Source organism: Colias eurytheme, chromosome 15 (genome assembly GCF_061535395.1).
Source record: "Colias eurytheme isolate Ceu_HAF_F1 chromosome 15, ilColEury1 Martin Lab GWU primary, whole genome shotgun sequence".
NCBI classification, from domain to species: Eukaryota; Metazoa; Arthropoda; class Insecta; order Lepidoptera; family Pieridae; genus Colias; species Colias eurytheme.
In genome coordinates, this window is record NC_142994.1 from 1,239,011 (window position 1) to 1,259,090 (window position 20,080).

At 33.5% G+C, this 20,080-nt stretch overlaps 1 protein-coding gene across 1 annotated transcript; it reads left to right on the forward strand.

Moving 5' to 3' along the window:
* Positions 1-2,604: 2,604 nt before the first annotated feature.
* Positions 2,605-18,341, forward strand: LOC149902106 (calnexin-like). The gene is made up of 12 exons (XM_090109960.1): positions 2,605-2,761; positions 5,753-5,914; positions 6,539-6,688; positions 11,059-11,267; positions 11,785-11,992; positions 13,039-13,159; positions 13,604-13,746; positions 14,509-14,625; positions 15,025-15,165; positions 16,556-16,678; positions 17,669-17,848; positions 18,238-18,341. The coding sequence occupies exons 1-12, from the start codon at positions 2,657-2,659 to the stop codon at positions 18,286-18,288; spliced, it is 1,710 nt and encodes a 569-aa protein (XP_089966086.1). The 5' UTR covers positions 2,605-2,656; the 3' UTR covers positions 18,289-18,341.
* The last annotated feature ends 1,739 nt before the right edge of the window (positions 18,342-20,080 follow it).

Genomic DNA, 20,080 nt, shown 5'->3' on the forward strand with positions numbered 1-20,080 from the left:
TGATAGTACAACGAAAAGATTTTCTCACACAGCTGTAATGTTCGTTCACTTTACTATTTTACATACTCATAATTTTTTAAATACTTCAATAAAATCAATAATGAATCTATATAAGATGTAAATCGCAACTTGCTGTTTGTGATTGGGCTAAAGTCAAATAAAATTTTGACAATGTTTTTTTTATTTGATTTGACATTCGTATTGGAATTTGGAAATAATTTACTTGCCATTTCTAAAAATATTTGTTGTTTAAAGCTCCTTGATTGGAATATAAAATATAAAATGGAATATAAAAATACTAAGATAAGATATTATATTATAAATCCTGTGATTATATCCATGTTTGTGAACTTAGATTGTGAATATGGGTCACTTTCCTATAGTATATACTTAGATCATCTACACTTAATAATATTATAAAGAGTAAAACTTTGTTTGTTTGTTTGATTGATTGTAATGAATAGGCTCATAAACTACTGGACCGATTTTAAAAATTCTTTCACCATTCGAAAGTTACATTATCCACGAGTAATATAGGCTATATATCATCATGCTAAGACTAAATGTATCTACAGACGCTCCGATTTGGTTGGTGCCAACCATATCGGAACCGACAAGGCAACCATTCCAACATTGCTACAGATTGTCCGACGGTTGGCCTTCCAGCTGTCAGTTGACCATAGAGTAATATGTCAGTTGACCATAGTACGAAGAGAATGGGCTAAATTCTACTATAGAAATAGAGAAAATTACAGTCATATGCGGCTCTTACAACTTATTTTTTAAGGTTTTTAATGTAGCCGCACTGTCAATTTTTTTTAATACTTCTAACATAATAAAATACGCTTGATTTCTGGCATCTCTATTTGCGTAATCTTTGTTACTTAAGTCCCACAAACAGGGAAAGTCTTTATATAGTTCCAGCAATTTTATTAATATGTCACGTTCGGTGACCGTAACTCCCTCGGCGTTCATGTTGACGTCCTACACCGGCGGCGTTGCGAATCTGAATGAGCCAATTACCTATATTACTCTATGGAATGAGCCGATTTGGTCGGAACAAAGCTTCCAGACGTTCCAATTTGGTTGGATCGGATAGGAAGTTGGTTTGGTCGGTATCGCCGGCGCATCCGACCACGTCAAACCAATATTAATAATAATTATGTCGGACCGACCGCTCTCTACACTTTCCGATTTGGTCGTGGTCGGATGGTTGGCACCAACCAAATCGGAGCGTCTGTAGATGCTATAACATGAGCGGAGTAATGCGGGTGAAACCGCGCGGCACACCTAGTAGCATATATGGCGCATTTTTATTCCACCGTATATAATATGACGTCATCATCACATTTATCATTTTTATTTAATTTTTCTTAAAATATGCGATTAAACAATGAAATAAATTTATTTCTGTAATCGCAAGAGCAAAATAAAGAAACGGTTTTTTTTCTTTCAAGGCCTTTTATAAATGAAATGTTGTCAAAATTGTACATTATAAATAAATATTTCAGGACAGTTTTCATACACGGCACGATCTGATCCCATACTAAACTTTCGCTTGTGTTATGGAAAGCAGATGGCTGATAAACATTCACATATCATTTAAAATAAATACAATAGGTACACCCAGGTAACACCCAGACATAGAGCAAACATCTATGTTCATCACACAAATATTTGCCCCGGGTGGGAATCGAAGCCACGACCTCTGACTTGGAAGGCAGGGCCACTACCAACCAAGCCAACCGGTCAGTCAAATTATCCAAGATTACAAAATTTTGATAGGTAGGTAGGTAAATTTTACATCATTATTTAATAATTATTTTAATATCACTACATAGTATAAAACAAAGTCGCTTTTTCTGTCCCTATGTATGCTTAAATCTTTAAAACTACGCAACGGATTTTGATGCGGTTTTTTGTAATAGATAGAGTGATTCAAGATGAAGGTTTTAGTATATAATTTATTAGGTTTTAGACAAAGCGAAGCCGCGGGCGGAAAGCTAGTAATAACTAAAGTAGAATATCTATTTCAATAAATAATTGTTAAACTTGCCAGTTACAAATTAAAAAACTCACCATCATCTTTGTCGTCTTTGTCACTGAATCTGACATTTACCGACAAATGTCGGACAACTGTTCCATCCCTATTGGTGAAAACAGGCTTGGTATTAAATAAACAGCCAATAGAAGCAAACCACAGAGTAAAAATATAGGTGGACAACGAATGAAAATAGATTTATTCTACAAACTGACTTCTGCAAGCATGCCTAATTCAATTTGAAACCAATTTATTATTTGAGAATTGAGATCTATTGCGGCTTTCAGATTTCGTTTGTTTCAACGTTAATAAATATAAACAATTGTTGAAAGAAATTGATTTATGTGTTCGTGCGTTTAAAGATTCCTTGAGCAAGGTATGTAATTTAAAAATATACATAATTCTAACAATTACAATAATTAATTAAAAAAATCACTGCAAGGAAGTGCATTTCGTTATTTTATTAAAATTGTTTTTATTGAGAACTTCCGTCATCCGGCCTCTAATTCATATTATATTTAACGTATGTACTGCGCCGGTTGGACTTCGGCTTATTTATTTAATTAGATTACGATTTGTTCGTGGCTGTCTATAACCAGTTCGGATTTATTACAGATGGCTCTATTTAGAGTTATTTTAACAAGCGCATTTATTGTGCTTGTTGCAACAACGTGTGCTCATGCTGAGGCCGAAAATGCAGACGATGGAGTTACTGTTGAGGTTAGATATAGGTGTTTTTATTTGACCTACTTTCATACAGTTTTACTATTTAATTTGATTTTACCGACAATTCGTGTTTAGTGAGTTCCGATCACAACTGATTCATAGAAATATCATCACCGACAAAATATGCAAAGGTTTCCTTTGAATATTTCGAAATTGAAGTGTCATTTTAGGTACAGAACATACAATCAGATAAGAATTATTTACAATGTGATATGATTAGAATTTAGAGACAGGAATAAAATGTGTGACTAGCCTAGTAAATTGTATTTTAGTTTATTGACTTGGTTATGAAGATATCCCGAGTTACCTATTTCATTTTCTAAATTAACTCTCACCCAAGAACCTTGAGTGAAGTTTTAACATACAAAGTAGTACACTACATCAGGTATATGTCGCAGCAAATTATTTAAATCAGCCATTTTATTGATAGTCTAGGTCCTATATAAACCAGCACCTTTTAGTTGACTTCACGCATGATCCAGCCATTTAATGAGGCAAATGATTTGATCAGCCAAGTTATTGATAATGTCATGCTGCCACTTGCCAGCAAAATCCAATCACTGTATTATGGATGACTATTATTATGGCCTTAATATTATTGGCATTGTCATGCTAACAAAGTTCAACAAAAGAGAACACTTAACTGTTGCTGTCTCAAGGATTAAAAATTTTATGAATTTAACAAAATTGTCAATTTAAAACTTGTTGACAAACAAAAAATTAAAAGTTTTATATGTTAAATATTATAGGAATAGCCTAAGAGCGTATACGCACTATTCGGGTAGCCGCATTGCGGGTAGCCGTCCGTGCAGGTCCACACTGCGAGCCTAGCGCGGTTGCGACGGCGGGCGCGAAATATCAAACGTATGAAACGCGCCTTTGCGTCCACATTGAAATGACTATGGCGGAAGCCTAGTGCGACGGTAATGAGCGAGCCAGCGCGCGTAGTTTTCAAACTCTCCTATCCGCGCGTTCTGGCCACACTACGGGCCTAGTCAGCAAGCGACCCAATGCGCGGACGGCGGGGGTATCAAACCAGTTCGGTCTTGTCGCTCGACTTCTTATATTATATCCTTTATTGTTTTTCGTAAAATAGCGGTAAATACTTAATTGTTGAAGTGAAACTTCTTTATTTATAAGTGCGATTCAATCTAAAACACTTATAGACACCACAGTAATTTCGTAGGGTATAATCTCAATTCTTCATATAAGATTCACCCGTTATTCCTCTGTTTTATTTATTTCGTGTACAACTTCTATAATGATCTCATCTCAAAATCGGACTGTCCAATAAAAATAGCAAATCGTCCAAAGTTTGCAACACCCGAAAAACGTCGAACCGCTACTTGAGCTCGCGCGTCGGTGTGGCCACCTCGAGCGCCCGCTCGTCGCGCCCGCCTAGGCCGCCGCCACCGCGCATTCAGTGTGGACGCACACTCCGGCTGACCGCAAGCACAATTATGTACGTAATATAGTGTCCGACCGAACTTTCGGTTTCGGCCGAGTTTCGGCCAAAAATCAAGTTTCGGCCGCAGTTTCGGTTTCGGCCAAAATCGGCCGAAACTTTTGCCGAAACCGAAACTTATTTCGCAAGTTCAGTGAACTTAGTTCACACACGTTCACGCTCTTCTAACTTCCTTTTACTCGGCAACGCTTTGACGGACGCTGTCAAAGTGTTGGTTGACCCCAAGAAGCTTATATCTAATACACTGGAGATTTCGGTATGAACATTAACTTGTAACAAGAAAATATGAATGACGCCTGTATGTTTTTTTATCCCTTTCACACCTTGGCAAGTTGGTGTGAAAGGGATAAAAAAACATACCTACAGGCGTCATACCTAAAAGAGACTGATTATTCTGTTAAGTACAATTCCACTTAGAAGAATAATCTTACATGTCCTTTATTTTTATGGTTGCCTGGAAGAGATTGCTTTTAAGCAATAAGGCCGCCTATTGTACACTTTCCAATTTTATGTATTCTCTTATTTTAAATTCCTGTTATATGTACAATAAAGTGTCATAAATAAATAAATAAATAAATAAAAATACCAATCCAAAGTATGTATTAAAGACTCTTTAATAAAGAGAAAGATCTCAAAATACCAAAACTTAGTATTTAAAGTAACAGTAACAATTACTGATTTGATTTAGATGACTGATTTTACTGAGAACTCAATTTGAAAAAATAATAAAAATTTAATATACTGTGTTTTCATTTCATGCCCTAATTAAGGCAAAATAATAGGTAAAATGCACCAAAGTTCAGTATTTTTAGAAATTTCATACTTGACCACGTGAGTTTCGGTTTCGGTTTCGGTTTCGGCCGAAACTGAAGCCACGGCCGAACATTCGGTTTCGGTTTCGGTTTCGGCCTGGAGACCAGTTTCGGTCGGACACTAACGTAATATTCATTTCTATGCGCACTGTGCGGTCTGCGGTAGCCGCATCGCAGTGCGCATAGAAATGAATATTACGTACATAATTGTGCTTGCGGTCAGCCGGACGGCTACCCGCATAGTGCGTATACGCTCTAAGAAAGCTGGCAATGAGCCAATGAGTTCAAATGATATTGCTGAAATTCATTCAGACAGTTAATTAAACAACACTACTTAATAAAGAGCCTATGCCCTATACTATTAATGAAAAGTCTGATTTAACTAGTTAGAAAATGATATGCTTGAAAATAAGCGAACATTTAACTTTTAGTAGTAACTAAATTGCATAGCACTATTAAATTGAACATGAACTAAATGTTAATTGAAAATATAATTTTACCGTCTAAGGGCCGATTTTTCAATGCTTGGATAAAACTTATTCGTCAAATAATGTATAAAACTACCATTTTAAAAACGTATTCTAATTGCCCGTATTTGACAGTTTACGTGACATTTTAATATTGTCATGTAATACTTTATTGGACAGATAAGTTTTATCCAAGCATTGAAAAATCGGCCCTAATATAAATAAAATTATGTATAAACAGGTAGAAGAAGATGGATATCAGACACCAGAAATTGACCCAAAGAAAGTGTATCTAGCTGAGCACTTTGACAATGAAGCTGCCTTCAAGAAAAGATGGGTGAAATCTGAGGCTAAAAAACAGGGTGTTGACGAGAATATAGCTAAATATGACGGGCAGTGGGAGGTGAGCTTTTATTGTTTTTTAATTATGATATTATGTTTTCCCTTTCTTTCAAAAAAGGCTTTTGCCTTGTTAATTTAGGAAAAAATAACAAGAAGATACTTTACATGTTACCATTAACTATCAAATATCAGATAATTTTAATAAGTCAAATTCCGAAGTTCCATAGTAGGGTATCAGGCAGATGCATTTTTTATCAAATTCAAACTCAAACATATATTTTTTTGAGAAGTGTTGTGCTAGACCGAAATAGTGATTTTTTTTTGTTAGTCTTCTCAAACTAAGGAACCGTAGCATATAGATGTCACATGTCATGTGTGAACCTCGGAACTAAGGAACGAATCATATGATGTACTTTTCATATTTAAACTTCTCATAGATCCCATGATATTCTACAACTTTTGACGTGACAACGTCTTATAATTCGATAGAGCCAGCTGCACGCACGAAAAAACATGACTCATGCGGCGTTACCTCGCTCTGAGGCGTTCCATGTAAGGCTTGAAATACGAGCGAGAGCGCGGAACGAGTGACAAAGAAGCACAATCGGACGTTTTCACGTTCAACTATCGTCAGTAAACCGACTTTACCGACTACCAATTTTTTTATATTAACATATATTTTCAGATACAAGCCCCATCCCGACGACTTCTCAAGGATGATTTAGGTCTAGTTTTGACAACTGAAGCCAAGCATGCGGCCATCGCTACGCTCTTGGACAGACCGTTTGAGTTCAAAGATAAACCATTTGTTGTGCAGTATGAAGTTACTATGCAGGTATTGTAATTAGAATTAAATTAAGTATACTTTAAAGTTATAAATACTGTAGTAAAATATTATATATGTAATTATAAGATGATGTATGAGACACACTGTTATGTCCTTTATGTTGCCATAAACAAATTTCAATGATCCTCAAAACTAAAGCTTCAAACTATATTTGTAAATTTGTAGAATTATATGTTTATCTTTTGTAATTTTTCATTTATTCAGGGTCAATATTAATTAATGTTAAAAGACAGTTCGGAAAAAATTTAAGTTTTTTACGTCTTTGTATTAAAATAAATAAACACTGTAAAAAACAAACCATTGACTATGATATAACAGATAGCTACTTCTATGTTATTTGTTACCATTGTATTAAGGGCCGATTTTCCAATGCTCGGATAAAACTTATCCGTCCAATAAAGTATTACACAATAATATTAAAATGTCACGTAAACTGTCAAATACGGGCAATTACAATACGTCAAGAAGCTTATATCTTATACACTGGAGATTTCGGTATGAACATTTGACGTGTAACAAGAAAATTGTTGTGTTTTGTCACTTTCACACCTAACTTGGTATTGCCACTGTTAATACGAAGTTTTCCCAAGGCTACTATGTATGCTGTAATATTCTGTGCAAAAGGTTAGTTTTTGTACATGAGTTTGTTGATAAATTGCCAACAACGTCATTCAGAAGCGTTTTTGGATGAGACAATTATTATTTATGCTAAATAAAATAAGTATCTGAACCAATTATTAAAAAGCGATACTCCCTGATTATGGGTAGATACCATAATAAAATTGTATCAACTCTCACTTTGACAATATGGCATAAGTGTCAAAAAAATTGCGTCGCTTCGAATATTTAAGTTAATATTGTTGCGTATTTAATAAATATTTTCCGAATATAAATAATGTATTGCATTGTGAAAAATTGTAGAAGTTTTTGGACACCAAATTCTGGCATAAAATTTCACAGGCAAGTGTATATATTTACGCTATTTACAATATTCCTCAATACTCATGCATTTACCTGTTTAGAATCATTTTCATGGCAAAAATCGTCTCATTTTAGTAATCAATCATGCTAAATATCTTCTATCTATCTTCTTTTCCTAATAATTTCATCATTTTTCAATAAACCAATTTATCAAGTAAGGTAACCATGATGACGAGTTTTTACGGATAGCGAAGAGAAAATATTGTAATAGTTAACAAAATTATGATGAACATTTAGAACACCATTTCAAAGATTTTTATACTAGTAAGTAATGAAACAACGCACAACATCGATATTGCACTCACATGTGGTTTTATGTTTGTTCTTCTTTAACATAGAAATTAATAGTTCTTATAACTTACCAAATTTTTTTTGTTTTACTTATTTCAGCTTTCCAAAAATGAAATAAAAAGAAATAAATGGCTGTCCATAGTGCCTATCAAGGGTAAAATTTATCAACATGCCAGAATATGCAGTTTGCATTTTAAGCCTGAGGATTACGGTCCAGAAAAAAAATACCTTTTGAAAAGTGCTATACCTTTTTATTTACCACATTCTTGTTACTGCGTCTCAACAGCTGTGGATAAAGTTATTTTAATTATATTATAATTAACCACCATGAAACCATTAGTAACCGTAAGTACAGCTCCTGAAAGACATACGAATTTCTGACAACTGTAATATCGTTACCACACATCAACATTAGCAATGCAACTCTCCCTTTGGAATATTGAAAAGTTTTAGACTGAAGCTTGAGTAACCAAAACGATGTTTTAATGTATGTAGCACTCATTTTAATTAAAAAATTGTAGTATGAGATCAAAAGTTATCAAGCGTTATTTAAAACTATCATTCTCTACCAATTAAAATGGTATGTACCTATAAAGATGATAATTATTCATGTAAGTTGACCAGTAATATTATAATATAAATACTGTTAAAAATATATGTCGTTATTATTTATAGACCAGGATTTTTAGTTTTTTTTATTTCGAAAAATCCTGAATATACAAACTAGTGTGGTCACCCACAGAAAGAGACAAAAAACAACACTGACGTCATTCAAGGTTATATTTTCTTGTGACTAGTTAATGGTCATAGTGCAATCTCCAGTGTATTAGATATAAGCTTCTTGCAATACGTTTTTAAAATGGTAGTTTTATACATTATTCAACGAATAAGTTTAATCCAAGCATTGAAAAATCGGCCCTTAATTAAAATTAAAAGTAAAAAATACCAAACAAATGGGTGTAAAAATGGATCTGGGAATGGAATTATACCTGGTACCTTATATGTACTGGGTAGTAGTATATAAAAATATTGTATTGTCTCTTTTTAAAATGAACCCTAAAACTAATTTTATAATTTCTTATAATTTTCGTTAACTGTTAAAATTGATCTTGAATTCAGGGTCATTATTAATTAACTCGCTCTCGCTTTTAACCATTGCAAGATTATAGTTTGCGTAATAACTAATTAGGTATGTGAGAAACTAATTAACCTTACATGTAGGTATGTATAATGTATAAATTTTCAACTATTGCCATTGTTTGTTTTGGTTTTTTCTTTCTTTTATATATAAATTGAGTATATAAATATAAATTCGAAGAGACGTTTTTTTATCTTTATTATCTTTGTTATGTCTTAGTAAAATCGGCCAACGGAAGAAAAAAGGTGATCAACCAACGAAAAAAAAACAAAAACAACTTCCTTCGCATTATTTATAGCGTTCTCCAAACCAAAGATATTTCAGTACACGCCAAAATATAAAAACTATTTTTAAACAAATTTTCTTTTGTAAGTCGCAGTTTACTTTCATCATAATATAGGTACCTAATACAACGTGGCCTACGTATATTCATAGTTCATACGTTAGCGCGGCGCTAATTGGCTTATCGGCTTAGAACATTCTAGAAAGTATGTGAAATGCAAGATACCTACTGCGTCTTACTTAGAAGTTTTCATAAACGGTTTGAAAATAGAAAAAAATATTGTTTTATGAAATTTTTAGAAAATATTTTTGATATATTTTTGTTAATCATTAATCATTATGTTCATCATTTCATTAAGTACCTTGTTAAATGAAACAAACGCTATTATGTATTTCGGCAGTTTTTTAAAGTGAAACTTTTATTACAATATCGTCTCAAACTTTTTGGTCTGTGTAGCGCATGTCGCGTGTATCGCGGCTGACGAGTAGGTATACCTACTCGGCAGCCGACCGTCACTCGACATGCGCTACACAAAGCAGTGTTCGGAACCGTTCGAACAGTTCCACTTTTACCGTGGTTTCATAAAACCACACAACATTTTTTAAGTATTAATAATAGAGATCAATTTCTTTAAATAAAATTAAAACAAGGATGTAGAAGAAAGGCCCTCAAGGTACGGTTACAATTATTTGAGTAGCTTTCCGATATGAATGCCTATAAAAAATCTATAATACTAAAAAAACATTACACTTTAATAGTACATAATAATATATAAAACACGCATTTTCCGAATCGTAAACATTAACGAGTACAATGACGTGAACGTGTATTTATAAAGATACATTTCCGATCCTAATTTTGGATGTATGCCATGTTCATATTCCACGTGTTTATTATTTATTATGTACTTTACAATATGACACTGCATTTTAAAAACAGGAGATCATTACTCCCTGCTAAATATAATTTGTGCACAAATATTTGCTAATAAAAAAAAGTTATAAACACTTTCTTTGTTTTATGAATGCTGGTCAGGCATTGGACGGATAAACGGTTGGATGAATGTAAAAAGTTTAAGAATATGTTTCAAGTATTTCATATATATATTGAAGCCATAACTATCAACCAATTCAGTTCTGGTCTATTATATGTGCTACCAAGTAGCATTATCGTTCGCCTTTCCATCTCTACAATATTTATTCTCTTTATGTTTTTATCAATTTAAATCAATTAAGAAAATGACCTTAAAATTGCCAGATCAAAAACAAGTTTAAAAAATGTCAGCCCTATACAGGGTGTCCCACTGTTGATATACTAAGCTCAAAGGAGGTTATAATTTTGCAATTTGCATACGGTTTGTACGTAAAAAATACTTATAAAATTCCAGACGCATTTTTTGACGTGACAACGTCTTATAATTCGATAAAGCCGGCTGCACGCACGAAAAAACATGACTCATGCGGCGTTACCTCGCTCTGAGGCGTTCCATGTAAGGCTTGAAGTGCAAGCGAGAGCGCGGAACGAGCGACAAAGAAGCACAATCGGACGTTGTCACGTTCAACTATCGTCAGTAAACCGACTTTACAGACAACCAATTTTTTTTTTCAAATAGATGTTATAACTAAAAATGACACACATCATTCATATGAATATTTACCTCCACAGGAAGGCCAGAACTGCGGCGGTGCGTACATCAAGCTACTATCCCAGGGGGTGAATACCAAGAACGATCTCAAACAGTTCCACGACCAGACACCATATACTATTATGTTTGGCCCCGACAAGTGTGGAAACGATAATAAGCTGCATTTTATCTTTAGGCACAAGAACCCCAAGAATGGTACAATTGAAGAGAAACATGCGAAGAAACCCACGTGAGTCAGAGTTTATTTACTATGTAATTTTTGTAATTATATTTGTGATTTAAAATCGAAAAATATTTCGTATAAACGGTTCATTCCATCTTACTCAAATTTTACACAGAAATAGATTGTCATATTTAGATAGTATTTTTGTTTTAACTAATAGAATTAAAAAATCCATTAAAAATTGATGAATGATTCAATTCATTCAATTTTACTTGGTTTAAACAGCATAAAAATTTATAAAATCATTAAAAATTTATTTTTCTATCTTCAGTGACATTTATCAAACTTTCATTGTTTTAGGGCCGATTTTTTAATGCTTGGATTTAACTTATTCGTCGAATAATGTATAAAACTACCATTTTAAAAACGTATTCTAATTGCGCGTATTTGACAGTTTACGTGACATTTTAATATTATCGTGTACTTAATACTTTATTGGACGGATAAGTTTTATCCAAGCATTGAAAAATCGGCACTTACTTACATTAATTTATTTATTTATACATTATATTTATTCCCGCAGTCAGCGTCTAGACGACATATACAAAGACAAAGAGCCCCATCTATACACACTAGTCATACGTCCAGACAACACATTCACAATATATGTAGATAGCAAGGAAGCAAACTCTGGTTCCCTTTTGGAAGACTTTACCCCACCCGTTAACCCTCCAGAGGAAATCGATGACCCTAATGACAAGAAACCGGACGACTGGGATGAGAGGGAAAAGGTAATTTATTTGATTGCCATCTTAATCTTAATCCTAATACTATTATAAAGGCGAAAGTTTGTATGTATGGATGTTTGTTACTCTTTCACGTAAAAACTACTGAACCGATTACAATGAAATTAAGCACACATATAACTTGGATTAACACATAGGATAGGTTTTATCCCGGAAATCCCACGGGAACGGGAACTATGCGGGTTTTCCTTTGAAAACGCGAGCGAAGCCGCGGGCGGAAATCTAGTCTTAATATATATAAATCTCGTGTCACAATGTTTGTCCTCAATGGACTCCTAAACCACTTAACCGATTATAATAAAATTCGCACACCATGTGCAGTTCGATCCAACTTGAGAGATAGGATAGTTTAAACATGTAGGTACCACGGGCGAAGCCGGGGCGGACCGCTAGTCTTGTAATAATTTAAAGACGTAATTGATGGTCGTCATTCAATTAACGCACTAGTCATTCAATCAAATAGCAGATTTGACCAGATGACGGCGACATCCATATTACTTCAGTGCGTCCACCAATCTGTGAGGATGTGTAGCGAGGAATGTGTTTGTAAAGAACCAATAGTATCAATTCAAAGGCTAAATGCTTCAAACTAAACGAAGTGATATGATTGGTTTAAACAAACACATTCCTCACTATGCATCCTCGCACTTTATTGATGGAAAGCACCCTTATGATTGCTCAGTCATGCGAATCACTGCCTGATTTAATTATTTTCCTTCTACTCTATTTAAAATATTATTTGATCCCTACTTTAATAGCAACATTTAAACAAAAAAAATTGGTTGTTTGTAAAGTAGGTTTACGATCGAGATGTTTACGTGATAACGTCTTATTGGTGGCAGCGCTCGAGATGAGACGGGAGATCGGTCCGTCTCTCTCTCTCGTTATACCTGCGATCGCGCTCGTGAAGTTTTGGTGTGACACAAGTTTCTGAACATGTCACCCGACTAAAACGATTTTAAAGACGTTATCACGTCAAAATTGTATATTATATTTTACTAATTATTATTTTATAAATTCTGGCATAACAGATTGTAGACCCAACAGCCACTAAACCAGAAGACTGGGACGAAGAAGCACCGGCTCAAATCGTGGACCCCAATGCTGTCAAACCTGAAGGTTGGCTCGATGATGAACCGGAAATGATTCCTGGTAAGCAAGAATAAATGTTTAAGTTATTAGACAAATAGATCATTTGGTTACACGTGAATTTTAAATATCAATTATTGATTATCCTATGATGTAATCATTTGAAAGTTTGTTTTGGATATTAGAATTTGATTCAGTTTAAACTTTATAATTATGTATTTATTTATATAGGATATCTAATTTTATATTTGGATGAATTAATTAAATGAAGTTGTTTCGGTTTGCATAAAAACATTGAAACATATAATAATTTATTTAAAATTTCCAATAATTAATATTGAGTTGAAATAATGTTTTTAATTACCTTGTCAAGGTGCAACACAATTTTATAGTATAGAGTTGATAACACACTGACTAGATTACTTCTGACAATTTTTTAGCGTGATCGTTAGTATAGTTGTTTTCTGTACATCTATGTGCTAAACTCGTATGTTTATCCGTGCACAGACCCGGACGCGGTGAAGCCATCGGACTGGGAGGACGAAATGGACGGCGAGTGGGAAGCTCCTCTCGTTGACAACCCCAAGTGTTCCGCTGCACCTGGCTGTGGGGCTTGGAGCCCGCCGCTCGTGCCTAATCCAAATTATAAGGTATACACATACAGACAGACGAAAACACGTTCATATACGCACGTCAATTTAAACAAATACACACACACATGCACGTGAAGGCTCATCAAACGTGTGCATGTGCACACGTACGTAAGTATGGACACATACGTACAAGTGTGCGTAAGTACGGACATATACGTACAAGCGTGCGTGCATATAAAGCCACGTGGTGTAGACTGAAAGTATTTAATACGAAGTATAATATTTAACATGTTTATACATGCACGTCACATGGATGGAAAATTGTATATTTTTTAGATTTTACAATATAATACATAATATTATGTACACAATATATTTAAATTTCGTACTCATTTCTAATTAGGTGTAAGGGATAGATCTATAGAATAATAGACGTAATATAGTATTGTGATTCACATTCGCATCGCGATATTATATTATGTAAGTCCTGTACACAAAACGTATGTATAACTTTTTTAATTATTTATTTCTTACATAATATAGGATTTACTAATGATTAAATCATAAACTTATTGAAGTTTATACAATACATTACATACATTCAACTATACTATTATATTTTCATATGAAATCCATCCTACTAATATTATAAATGCGATAGTTTGTGAGGATGGATGTGTGTGTATATTTGTTACTCTTTCACGCAAATACTACTGAACCGATTACAATGAAATTTAGCACACATATAGAGGGTAAATTGGATTAACACATAGGACAGGTTTTATCACGAAAATGATTAACAAAAACAAAATGTGTCAGGGTGTATGGCGCGCCCCACTGGTCCCCAACCCGCAGTACCGCGGCAAGTGGGCCCCGAGACGAATTCCCAACCCGCACTACTTTAACGACGACAAACCTTACAGGATGACCACTATTGTGAGTATTTTGTTGTTATATTCCATCATTTATAATCACACAATCCTATATCAGGGAACTTCGCTACCATAGGTTATTTTTAACTTAACAGGGAATTTCATAGCTTTTGTAACCACACACTCATGCTGTTGAATAAATAAATTGTTGCTGTTGTTGATTTACGAACGAAGATAAAACTGTTAAAACTATAAATATTAATTAAAAATGGAAATAAAAAATTTAAGTGTTGGTAAAATTCTAGTCGAAGGAAGTCAAACATAAAAGCAAAATCAAGCTTATTAGCATTACTTAAATATAACCTAAGTAGTCAATATACACCAAAATTAATAAATGTTTCAAAAACGATTATTTTATCTATTGAAGTATTGACACATAATTATAAATATTTCAAAATTTCAGACGGCCGTCGGATTCGAACTCTGGTCGATGTCACCCCAATTGTTATTCGACAATCTGATCATCACGGACGACGAAGCCGTTGCAGCGGAATGGGCCAAACAAACATACGCATTGAAGAGGGATAGGATTACTAGTCAATCGGTGAGTGAATTTCTAATAATATTTAATCTTATTGGTAAATAGTGAAATATTCGATATCTATAAAGTAAGTTTTAAAATTACTAAGCAAATAAATCATTTGTTCAAAATTAAATTCTTGTGTATAAAAAGAAAAAATATGAGAAATTTTTCGCTTTGTCAGGGATCTGTTATAAAATGGTATAAAATATATTCAATCTAACACGAAAAAGTGTTATAAGGTATGCAGACAATATTTAAAATCGTTTTTCTTTTATAATCCAAATAAAAAAAAACCGAATTCCAAAATCGTGATGACTAAAGTCACAAAAATTAATTTCACTCTAAGAAAAGGCTAAAATAGGATTAAATGTTCTAGCGCTATAATATTATGACGTCACAGCGGTCAAATCGAATTATTTAAGGATTCAAATTAAGCAATAACGTTTGTATTTGCATATGATGATTGAATATTATGGTCAGAAAACGCTCTGGGGCCGCATCTTAGCGGCTACCAAGTACAAGCCGGGCTATTGGGCGATGTACGCGATGTACTGCGCGGTTCCCATCACTGTGTACATAGTGTACTTGCTGGGGAGGTCTCGAGAGGTGAAATGTGTGGTGGAATGTTCTAGAATGTGCTAGAATGTTCTAGAATGTGCTAGAATATTCTAGAATGTGCTGGAATGTTCTAGAATGTGCTAGAATGTTCTAGAATGTTCTAGAATGTTCTAGAATGTGCTAGAATGTTCTAGAATGTCGTGAATGTTGATGGTTGAGGAATTATAGGAGAGCTAAGCATAACTAGGCTAGGTGTGGTATATTTTGATTTGAAGCAGGGTGAATATTGAGATGTAGGTTGGAGAGAGTTACAATGTGTTTTATGCTATGCTATACTAAGATATGTATGTATTATGTTGCGTGTAGTGTTATATTTTAAATATAAATTTTAGGTAGAAAAATCCTATACAAACCCACCTCGTCGACATTGTGAGACATTCTTCGTCATCTTACATTATCATTATTAACATTTCATATTATGTATTTCCTGCATATTATACGGTAAATACATAATCATAAATCATAACAATCTATCACATACATAATCTATCACATATTTACTATAAACAACTAGACTCACAATCGCTTCTTAATAAGTTGTCAAAATATATTCGAGTAACGTTGTATAAAACAACATTCATTGAAATTAAAACCTTATTTCTTGGTAGTAATGTTCAAAGTCGTGTATCACTAGAAAACTCTGCCTAATACTCACATAGGCAGAGTTTTGCCACGGATCTTTTTTAGCGTGATATCGAGTCTAGTTGTTTATTGTATTACAATGTTTTGTATCGCTATTTTTGTACATTTTATGCTATTATGTGTGGTAGTTATCAAGCTAGAGATATTACAGGAGTCGGTAGTGGAGCGAGCTCTCAAGTTCGCGGGAGAAAATCCCTGGGTGTATGCGGCCGTGATTATTGGCTCTTTCCTTGTGGTCGGAGTCACTGCGTATATGTGCTGTGGACCTAGGACGGTGAGTAGTAAATATTGGTCCTAGATATCTGATTTTAAATTAATAACTATTAGGGCCGATTTATCAATGCTTGGATAAAACTTATCCGTCCAATAAAATATTACACGATAATATTAAAATGTCACGTAAACTGTCAAATACGGGCAATTAGAAAACGTTTTTAAAATGGTAGTTTTATACATTGTTCGACGAATAAGTTTTATCCAAGCATTGAAAAATCGACCCTTAATTATTAAATTAATAACTAGCAAACCGGGCGAACTCCGTTTCGCCACCAGAGACACCTTTTCCTTGCTATAAATCTCACGGAGCCCGAGACCTTTCCAACGAATGCAAAACCGTGGAAATCGGTTCGTGCGTTCTGGAGTTATAGCATCAGGAAAGAAAACCCGACTAATTTTTATATAGTAGATATATAATTTTATTTACAACACAAATACTTATACAACGTAAATCTAGTGTTTAGTGGGCCTGGTTCCTGATATAGGTATCAAAATAACTTGGGGTTCCAGTTATCAGCTTCTGCGTTATAAATAACAATATAATTTTAAGATAAGCTTTAGATTAGTTGGAGGATGTGGTAAGTAGAATAAGTGTCTTATAATTTAAAGAAATCCTAAAATGAAGAATGGAGAAAATGAATATCTAGAGCTCCTGCTCTAGATATTCATTTTCTCTTAGTTATTACCAACTTCCCGTGATTCGAATTTATTCGAGGCCAACGGTCAAAAAACGTATTCTTACACGATTTATAGTAAAGTCTGTAAGTTTTACCATACAATCACAATTTAAGAACATAAAATTACGTATAAAAGAACATAATATGGTAAACGGTGGAGCTTCTGATATAACAGTCCGAAACGTCATTGTCATAATATGAAAAATAAATTTTGACCAAAATAGGGCACATACAGAAAAAATATTCTAATAAACCAATACATACATAATTATCTTGTACACAACATAATGTTTTTATATCGATAATCGCAGCAAGACTCAGACGCGGAAATAAAGAAGACCGACGCCCTAGTCGAGGATGATCCTCACGGGGATGGGGATGGGGACGGGGATGGGGAGGGGGACGGGGAGGGGAAGTCGGACGGGGAGGAGGAGCCCAAGGAGAGGGGAGGGAAGTCGGATCTCGAGGGACCCGTGGAGGAGGTCGCTGAGGTATGTTATTGGGTGTTATATTTATTGCGGCTTTGTTGAAAATTACCTTTATTGGGAACTATTGAACTATAAAACAGAATAAAAATGAATGAATTTTGAGTTTGTTGGGAACAGACAGACAGCGGAGGACTTTGTTTTATAATATGTAGTGAATAGCTGTTGCCCATGGCTTTCCCCGCATAGTAGACTATATTCTTTAGAAAGAAAAGCGCCATCTATTTGATTGAACATAAAATTAATACACACACGCAAAAAGTTTAAAACTAAGAACATATTATAGATGAAGTAAATATGATAATACTTACGCGCTGTATCTTGTTATTATTACTGTTACGAAATATTTGGTATTTTTATAATATTTATTTATTTATTTTATAAATATCTTTAAGGCGGCTGGCGGCGGCGACGGTCACAGGAAGAGGAAACCACGTAAGGAGTAAATCAATGGACTGCTGTCGTTTGTTGATCAATATGTCGGAAATATCATCAAATATAATAATTAAAAAAAAAACATTTAAATTTATGTCTTGATGGTGTTGCAATGAAAAGTTAGGTAGATATTTTACACTCAAAGAAAATCTTAATATACGATTTAAAGATTTTCACTTTCAATCACACTAAATAGGATTTTTCTAAGAAAATACTTCAATAAAAAACATATTTTTGATGTCTTTCTATCAACAAACGATGCGTATTAATGTTTAGGTAGCAAACGTGTGAACCAAAATGGCGAATTAAAAATAATCGTGTCGTCTCTCTCTAACGCGGTAATATCCACACGTTAGAGCGAGATGGCACGATATTAGTTTTAAATTTTAGTTCAAACGCAATTTAATTTTTCCTAATCAAGGGAGCGGTTACTTTGCTTAGGTGTTTAAGCTGTTTGGTAGACTGTATTTAGTGATATATATTATTTATATATACTTGCAATATTATAATTACCTTAATAAATAGATTTTTGTGGATTTTCGATGTAGAGTTTTTTGAACAAATAAAAAAAAACATTCTAATACCAAATGTCTTAAATTTTTTATAACTATTCCACAGCATGAAGTATTTAAAATATTCCAATAAAATCCATAATATATTTAAATATTTTTATGTCTACCAAAGAAACACTAAAGTCCCTTTGATTCTTGAACAAGGTAGGCGATAGATAGAGGTGTTAAAAATAATAACAAAAACAAATAGATGAAATACTAATTTAACCACTAGTCGAATCTTTTCACGTTTTAACAGATCGGTAAAACGAGGTTTATTAAAACGACATATGTGTAAACTTTGGTTTAATTTTCCAACATCCCCCAACCTCTATAATTAGATCATAATAATTCCAGGGTTTTAAAGTAATTATCGATTCCAAATTCTAGTATTTTTCTTTTAAGTTCTCGAAATATGATATAATATCTCAAAAACTCAAGACCATTTAAAATACTACATCTTCATAATTAATTATATTTTTTTGACTTCTCCGTTCGAGAAAAGTATTCATTGATATTTTATATGTGTGTTCAAGTAGATTTAATTTTTAAATGTTGCTAGTAAAAATATGTTCAAAAGTCAAAACTCAAAACTATAGTTTGGACAGTTGCTGATTTTACTTGTAAACTTTAGGACCATTTTACAAGTTTTACGTCAGTCGTTCGCCGACCGTTGTGAAGATAACATGTCTTAAAAACTACAGTAATTATTTAAACTATAGTTTTAACATAATATTTTCTCCATACCGTCTTGAAATATATAAGCTTATTATATATAAATTATTCTTGTTAATTTATTTTCTTCATAGCATTTATTGCTTTTAAGTACAGCATGTACGTCAGTATATTATAATATAGGTAATATCATAGGTGAATGTATATTTACTACGTCTATAGCTGAGGTAAGCGAGAGAAGCGGTTGTATGTGAAGTATTTCTTTGATTTTAACTGAATATTGTCTATGTTTTGTTATTCAATGCATTTCCCAAAGAAAGAGGATTGTTCAAATTCGTGCAAAGATGCCTTTCTTCATGCTTACTCTATAGTCTATATATACCTTTTACTTTCCAAAAATATACATTGTTTTCTTTATTCCGAAGGCAATCTTCTTTTTATTTTGATTTCATACTATGTACGAATTTGTACAACCTGGTGTTATATGATAATTGTAATAAATTTGATAAAATATGATTTTGTTTTCATTATATATATGTATAAAGAGTATTCTATAGCCAAGAAACAAAACACGAAA

Coding starts and splice junctions, on each gene's coding strand:
- LOC149902106 (XM_090109960.1), top strand. CDS start 2,657: ATGGCTCTATTTAGAGTTATTTTAACAAGCGCATTTATTGTGCTTGTT. Junction 14,626..15,024: donor CTTACAGGATGACCACTATT/GTGAGTATTTTG, acceptor TCAAAATTTCAG/ACGGCCGTCGGATTCGAACT. Junction 15,166..16,555: donor ATAGGATTACTAGTCAATCG/GTGAGTGAATTT, acceptor GAGATATTACAG/GAGTCGGTAGTGGAGCGAGC.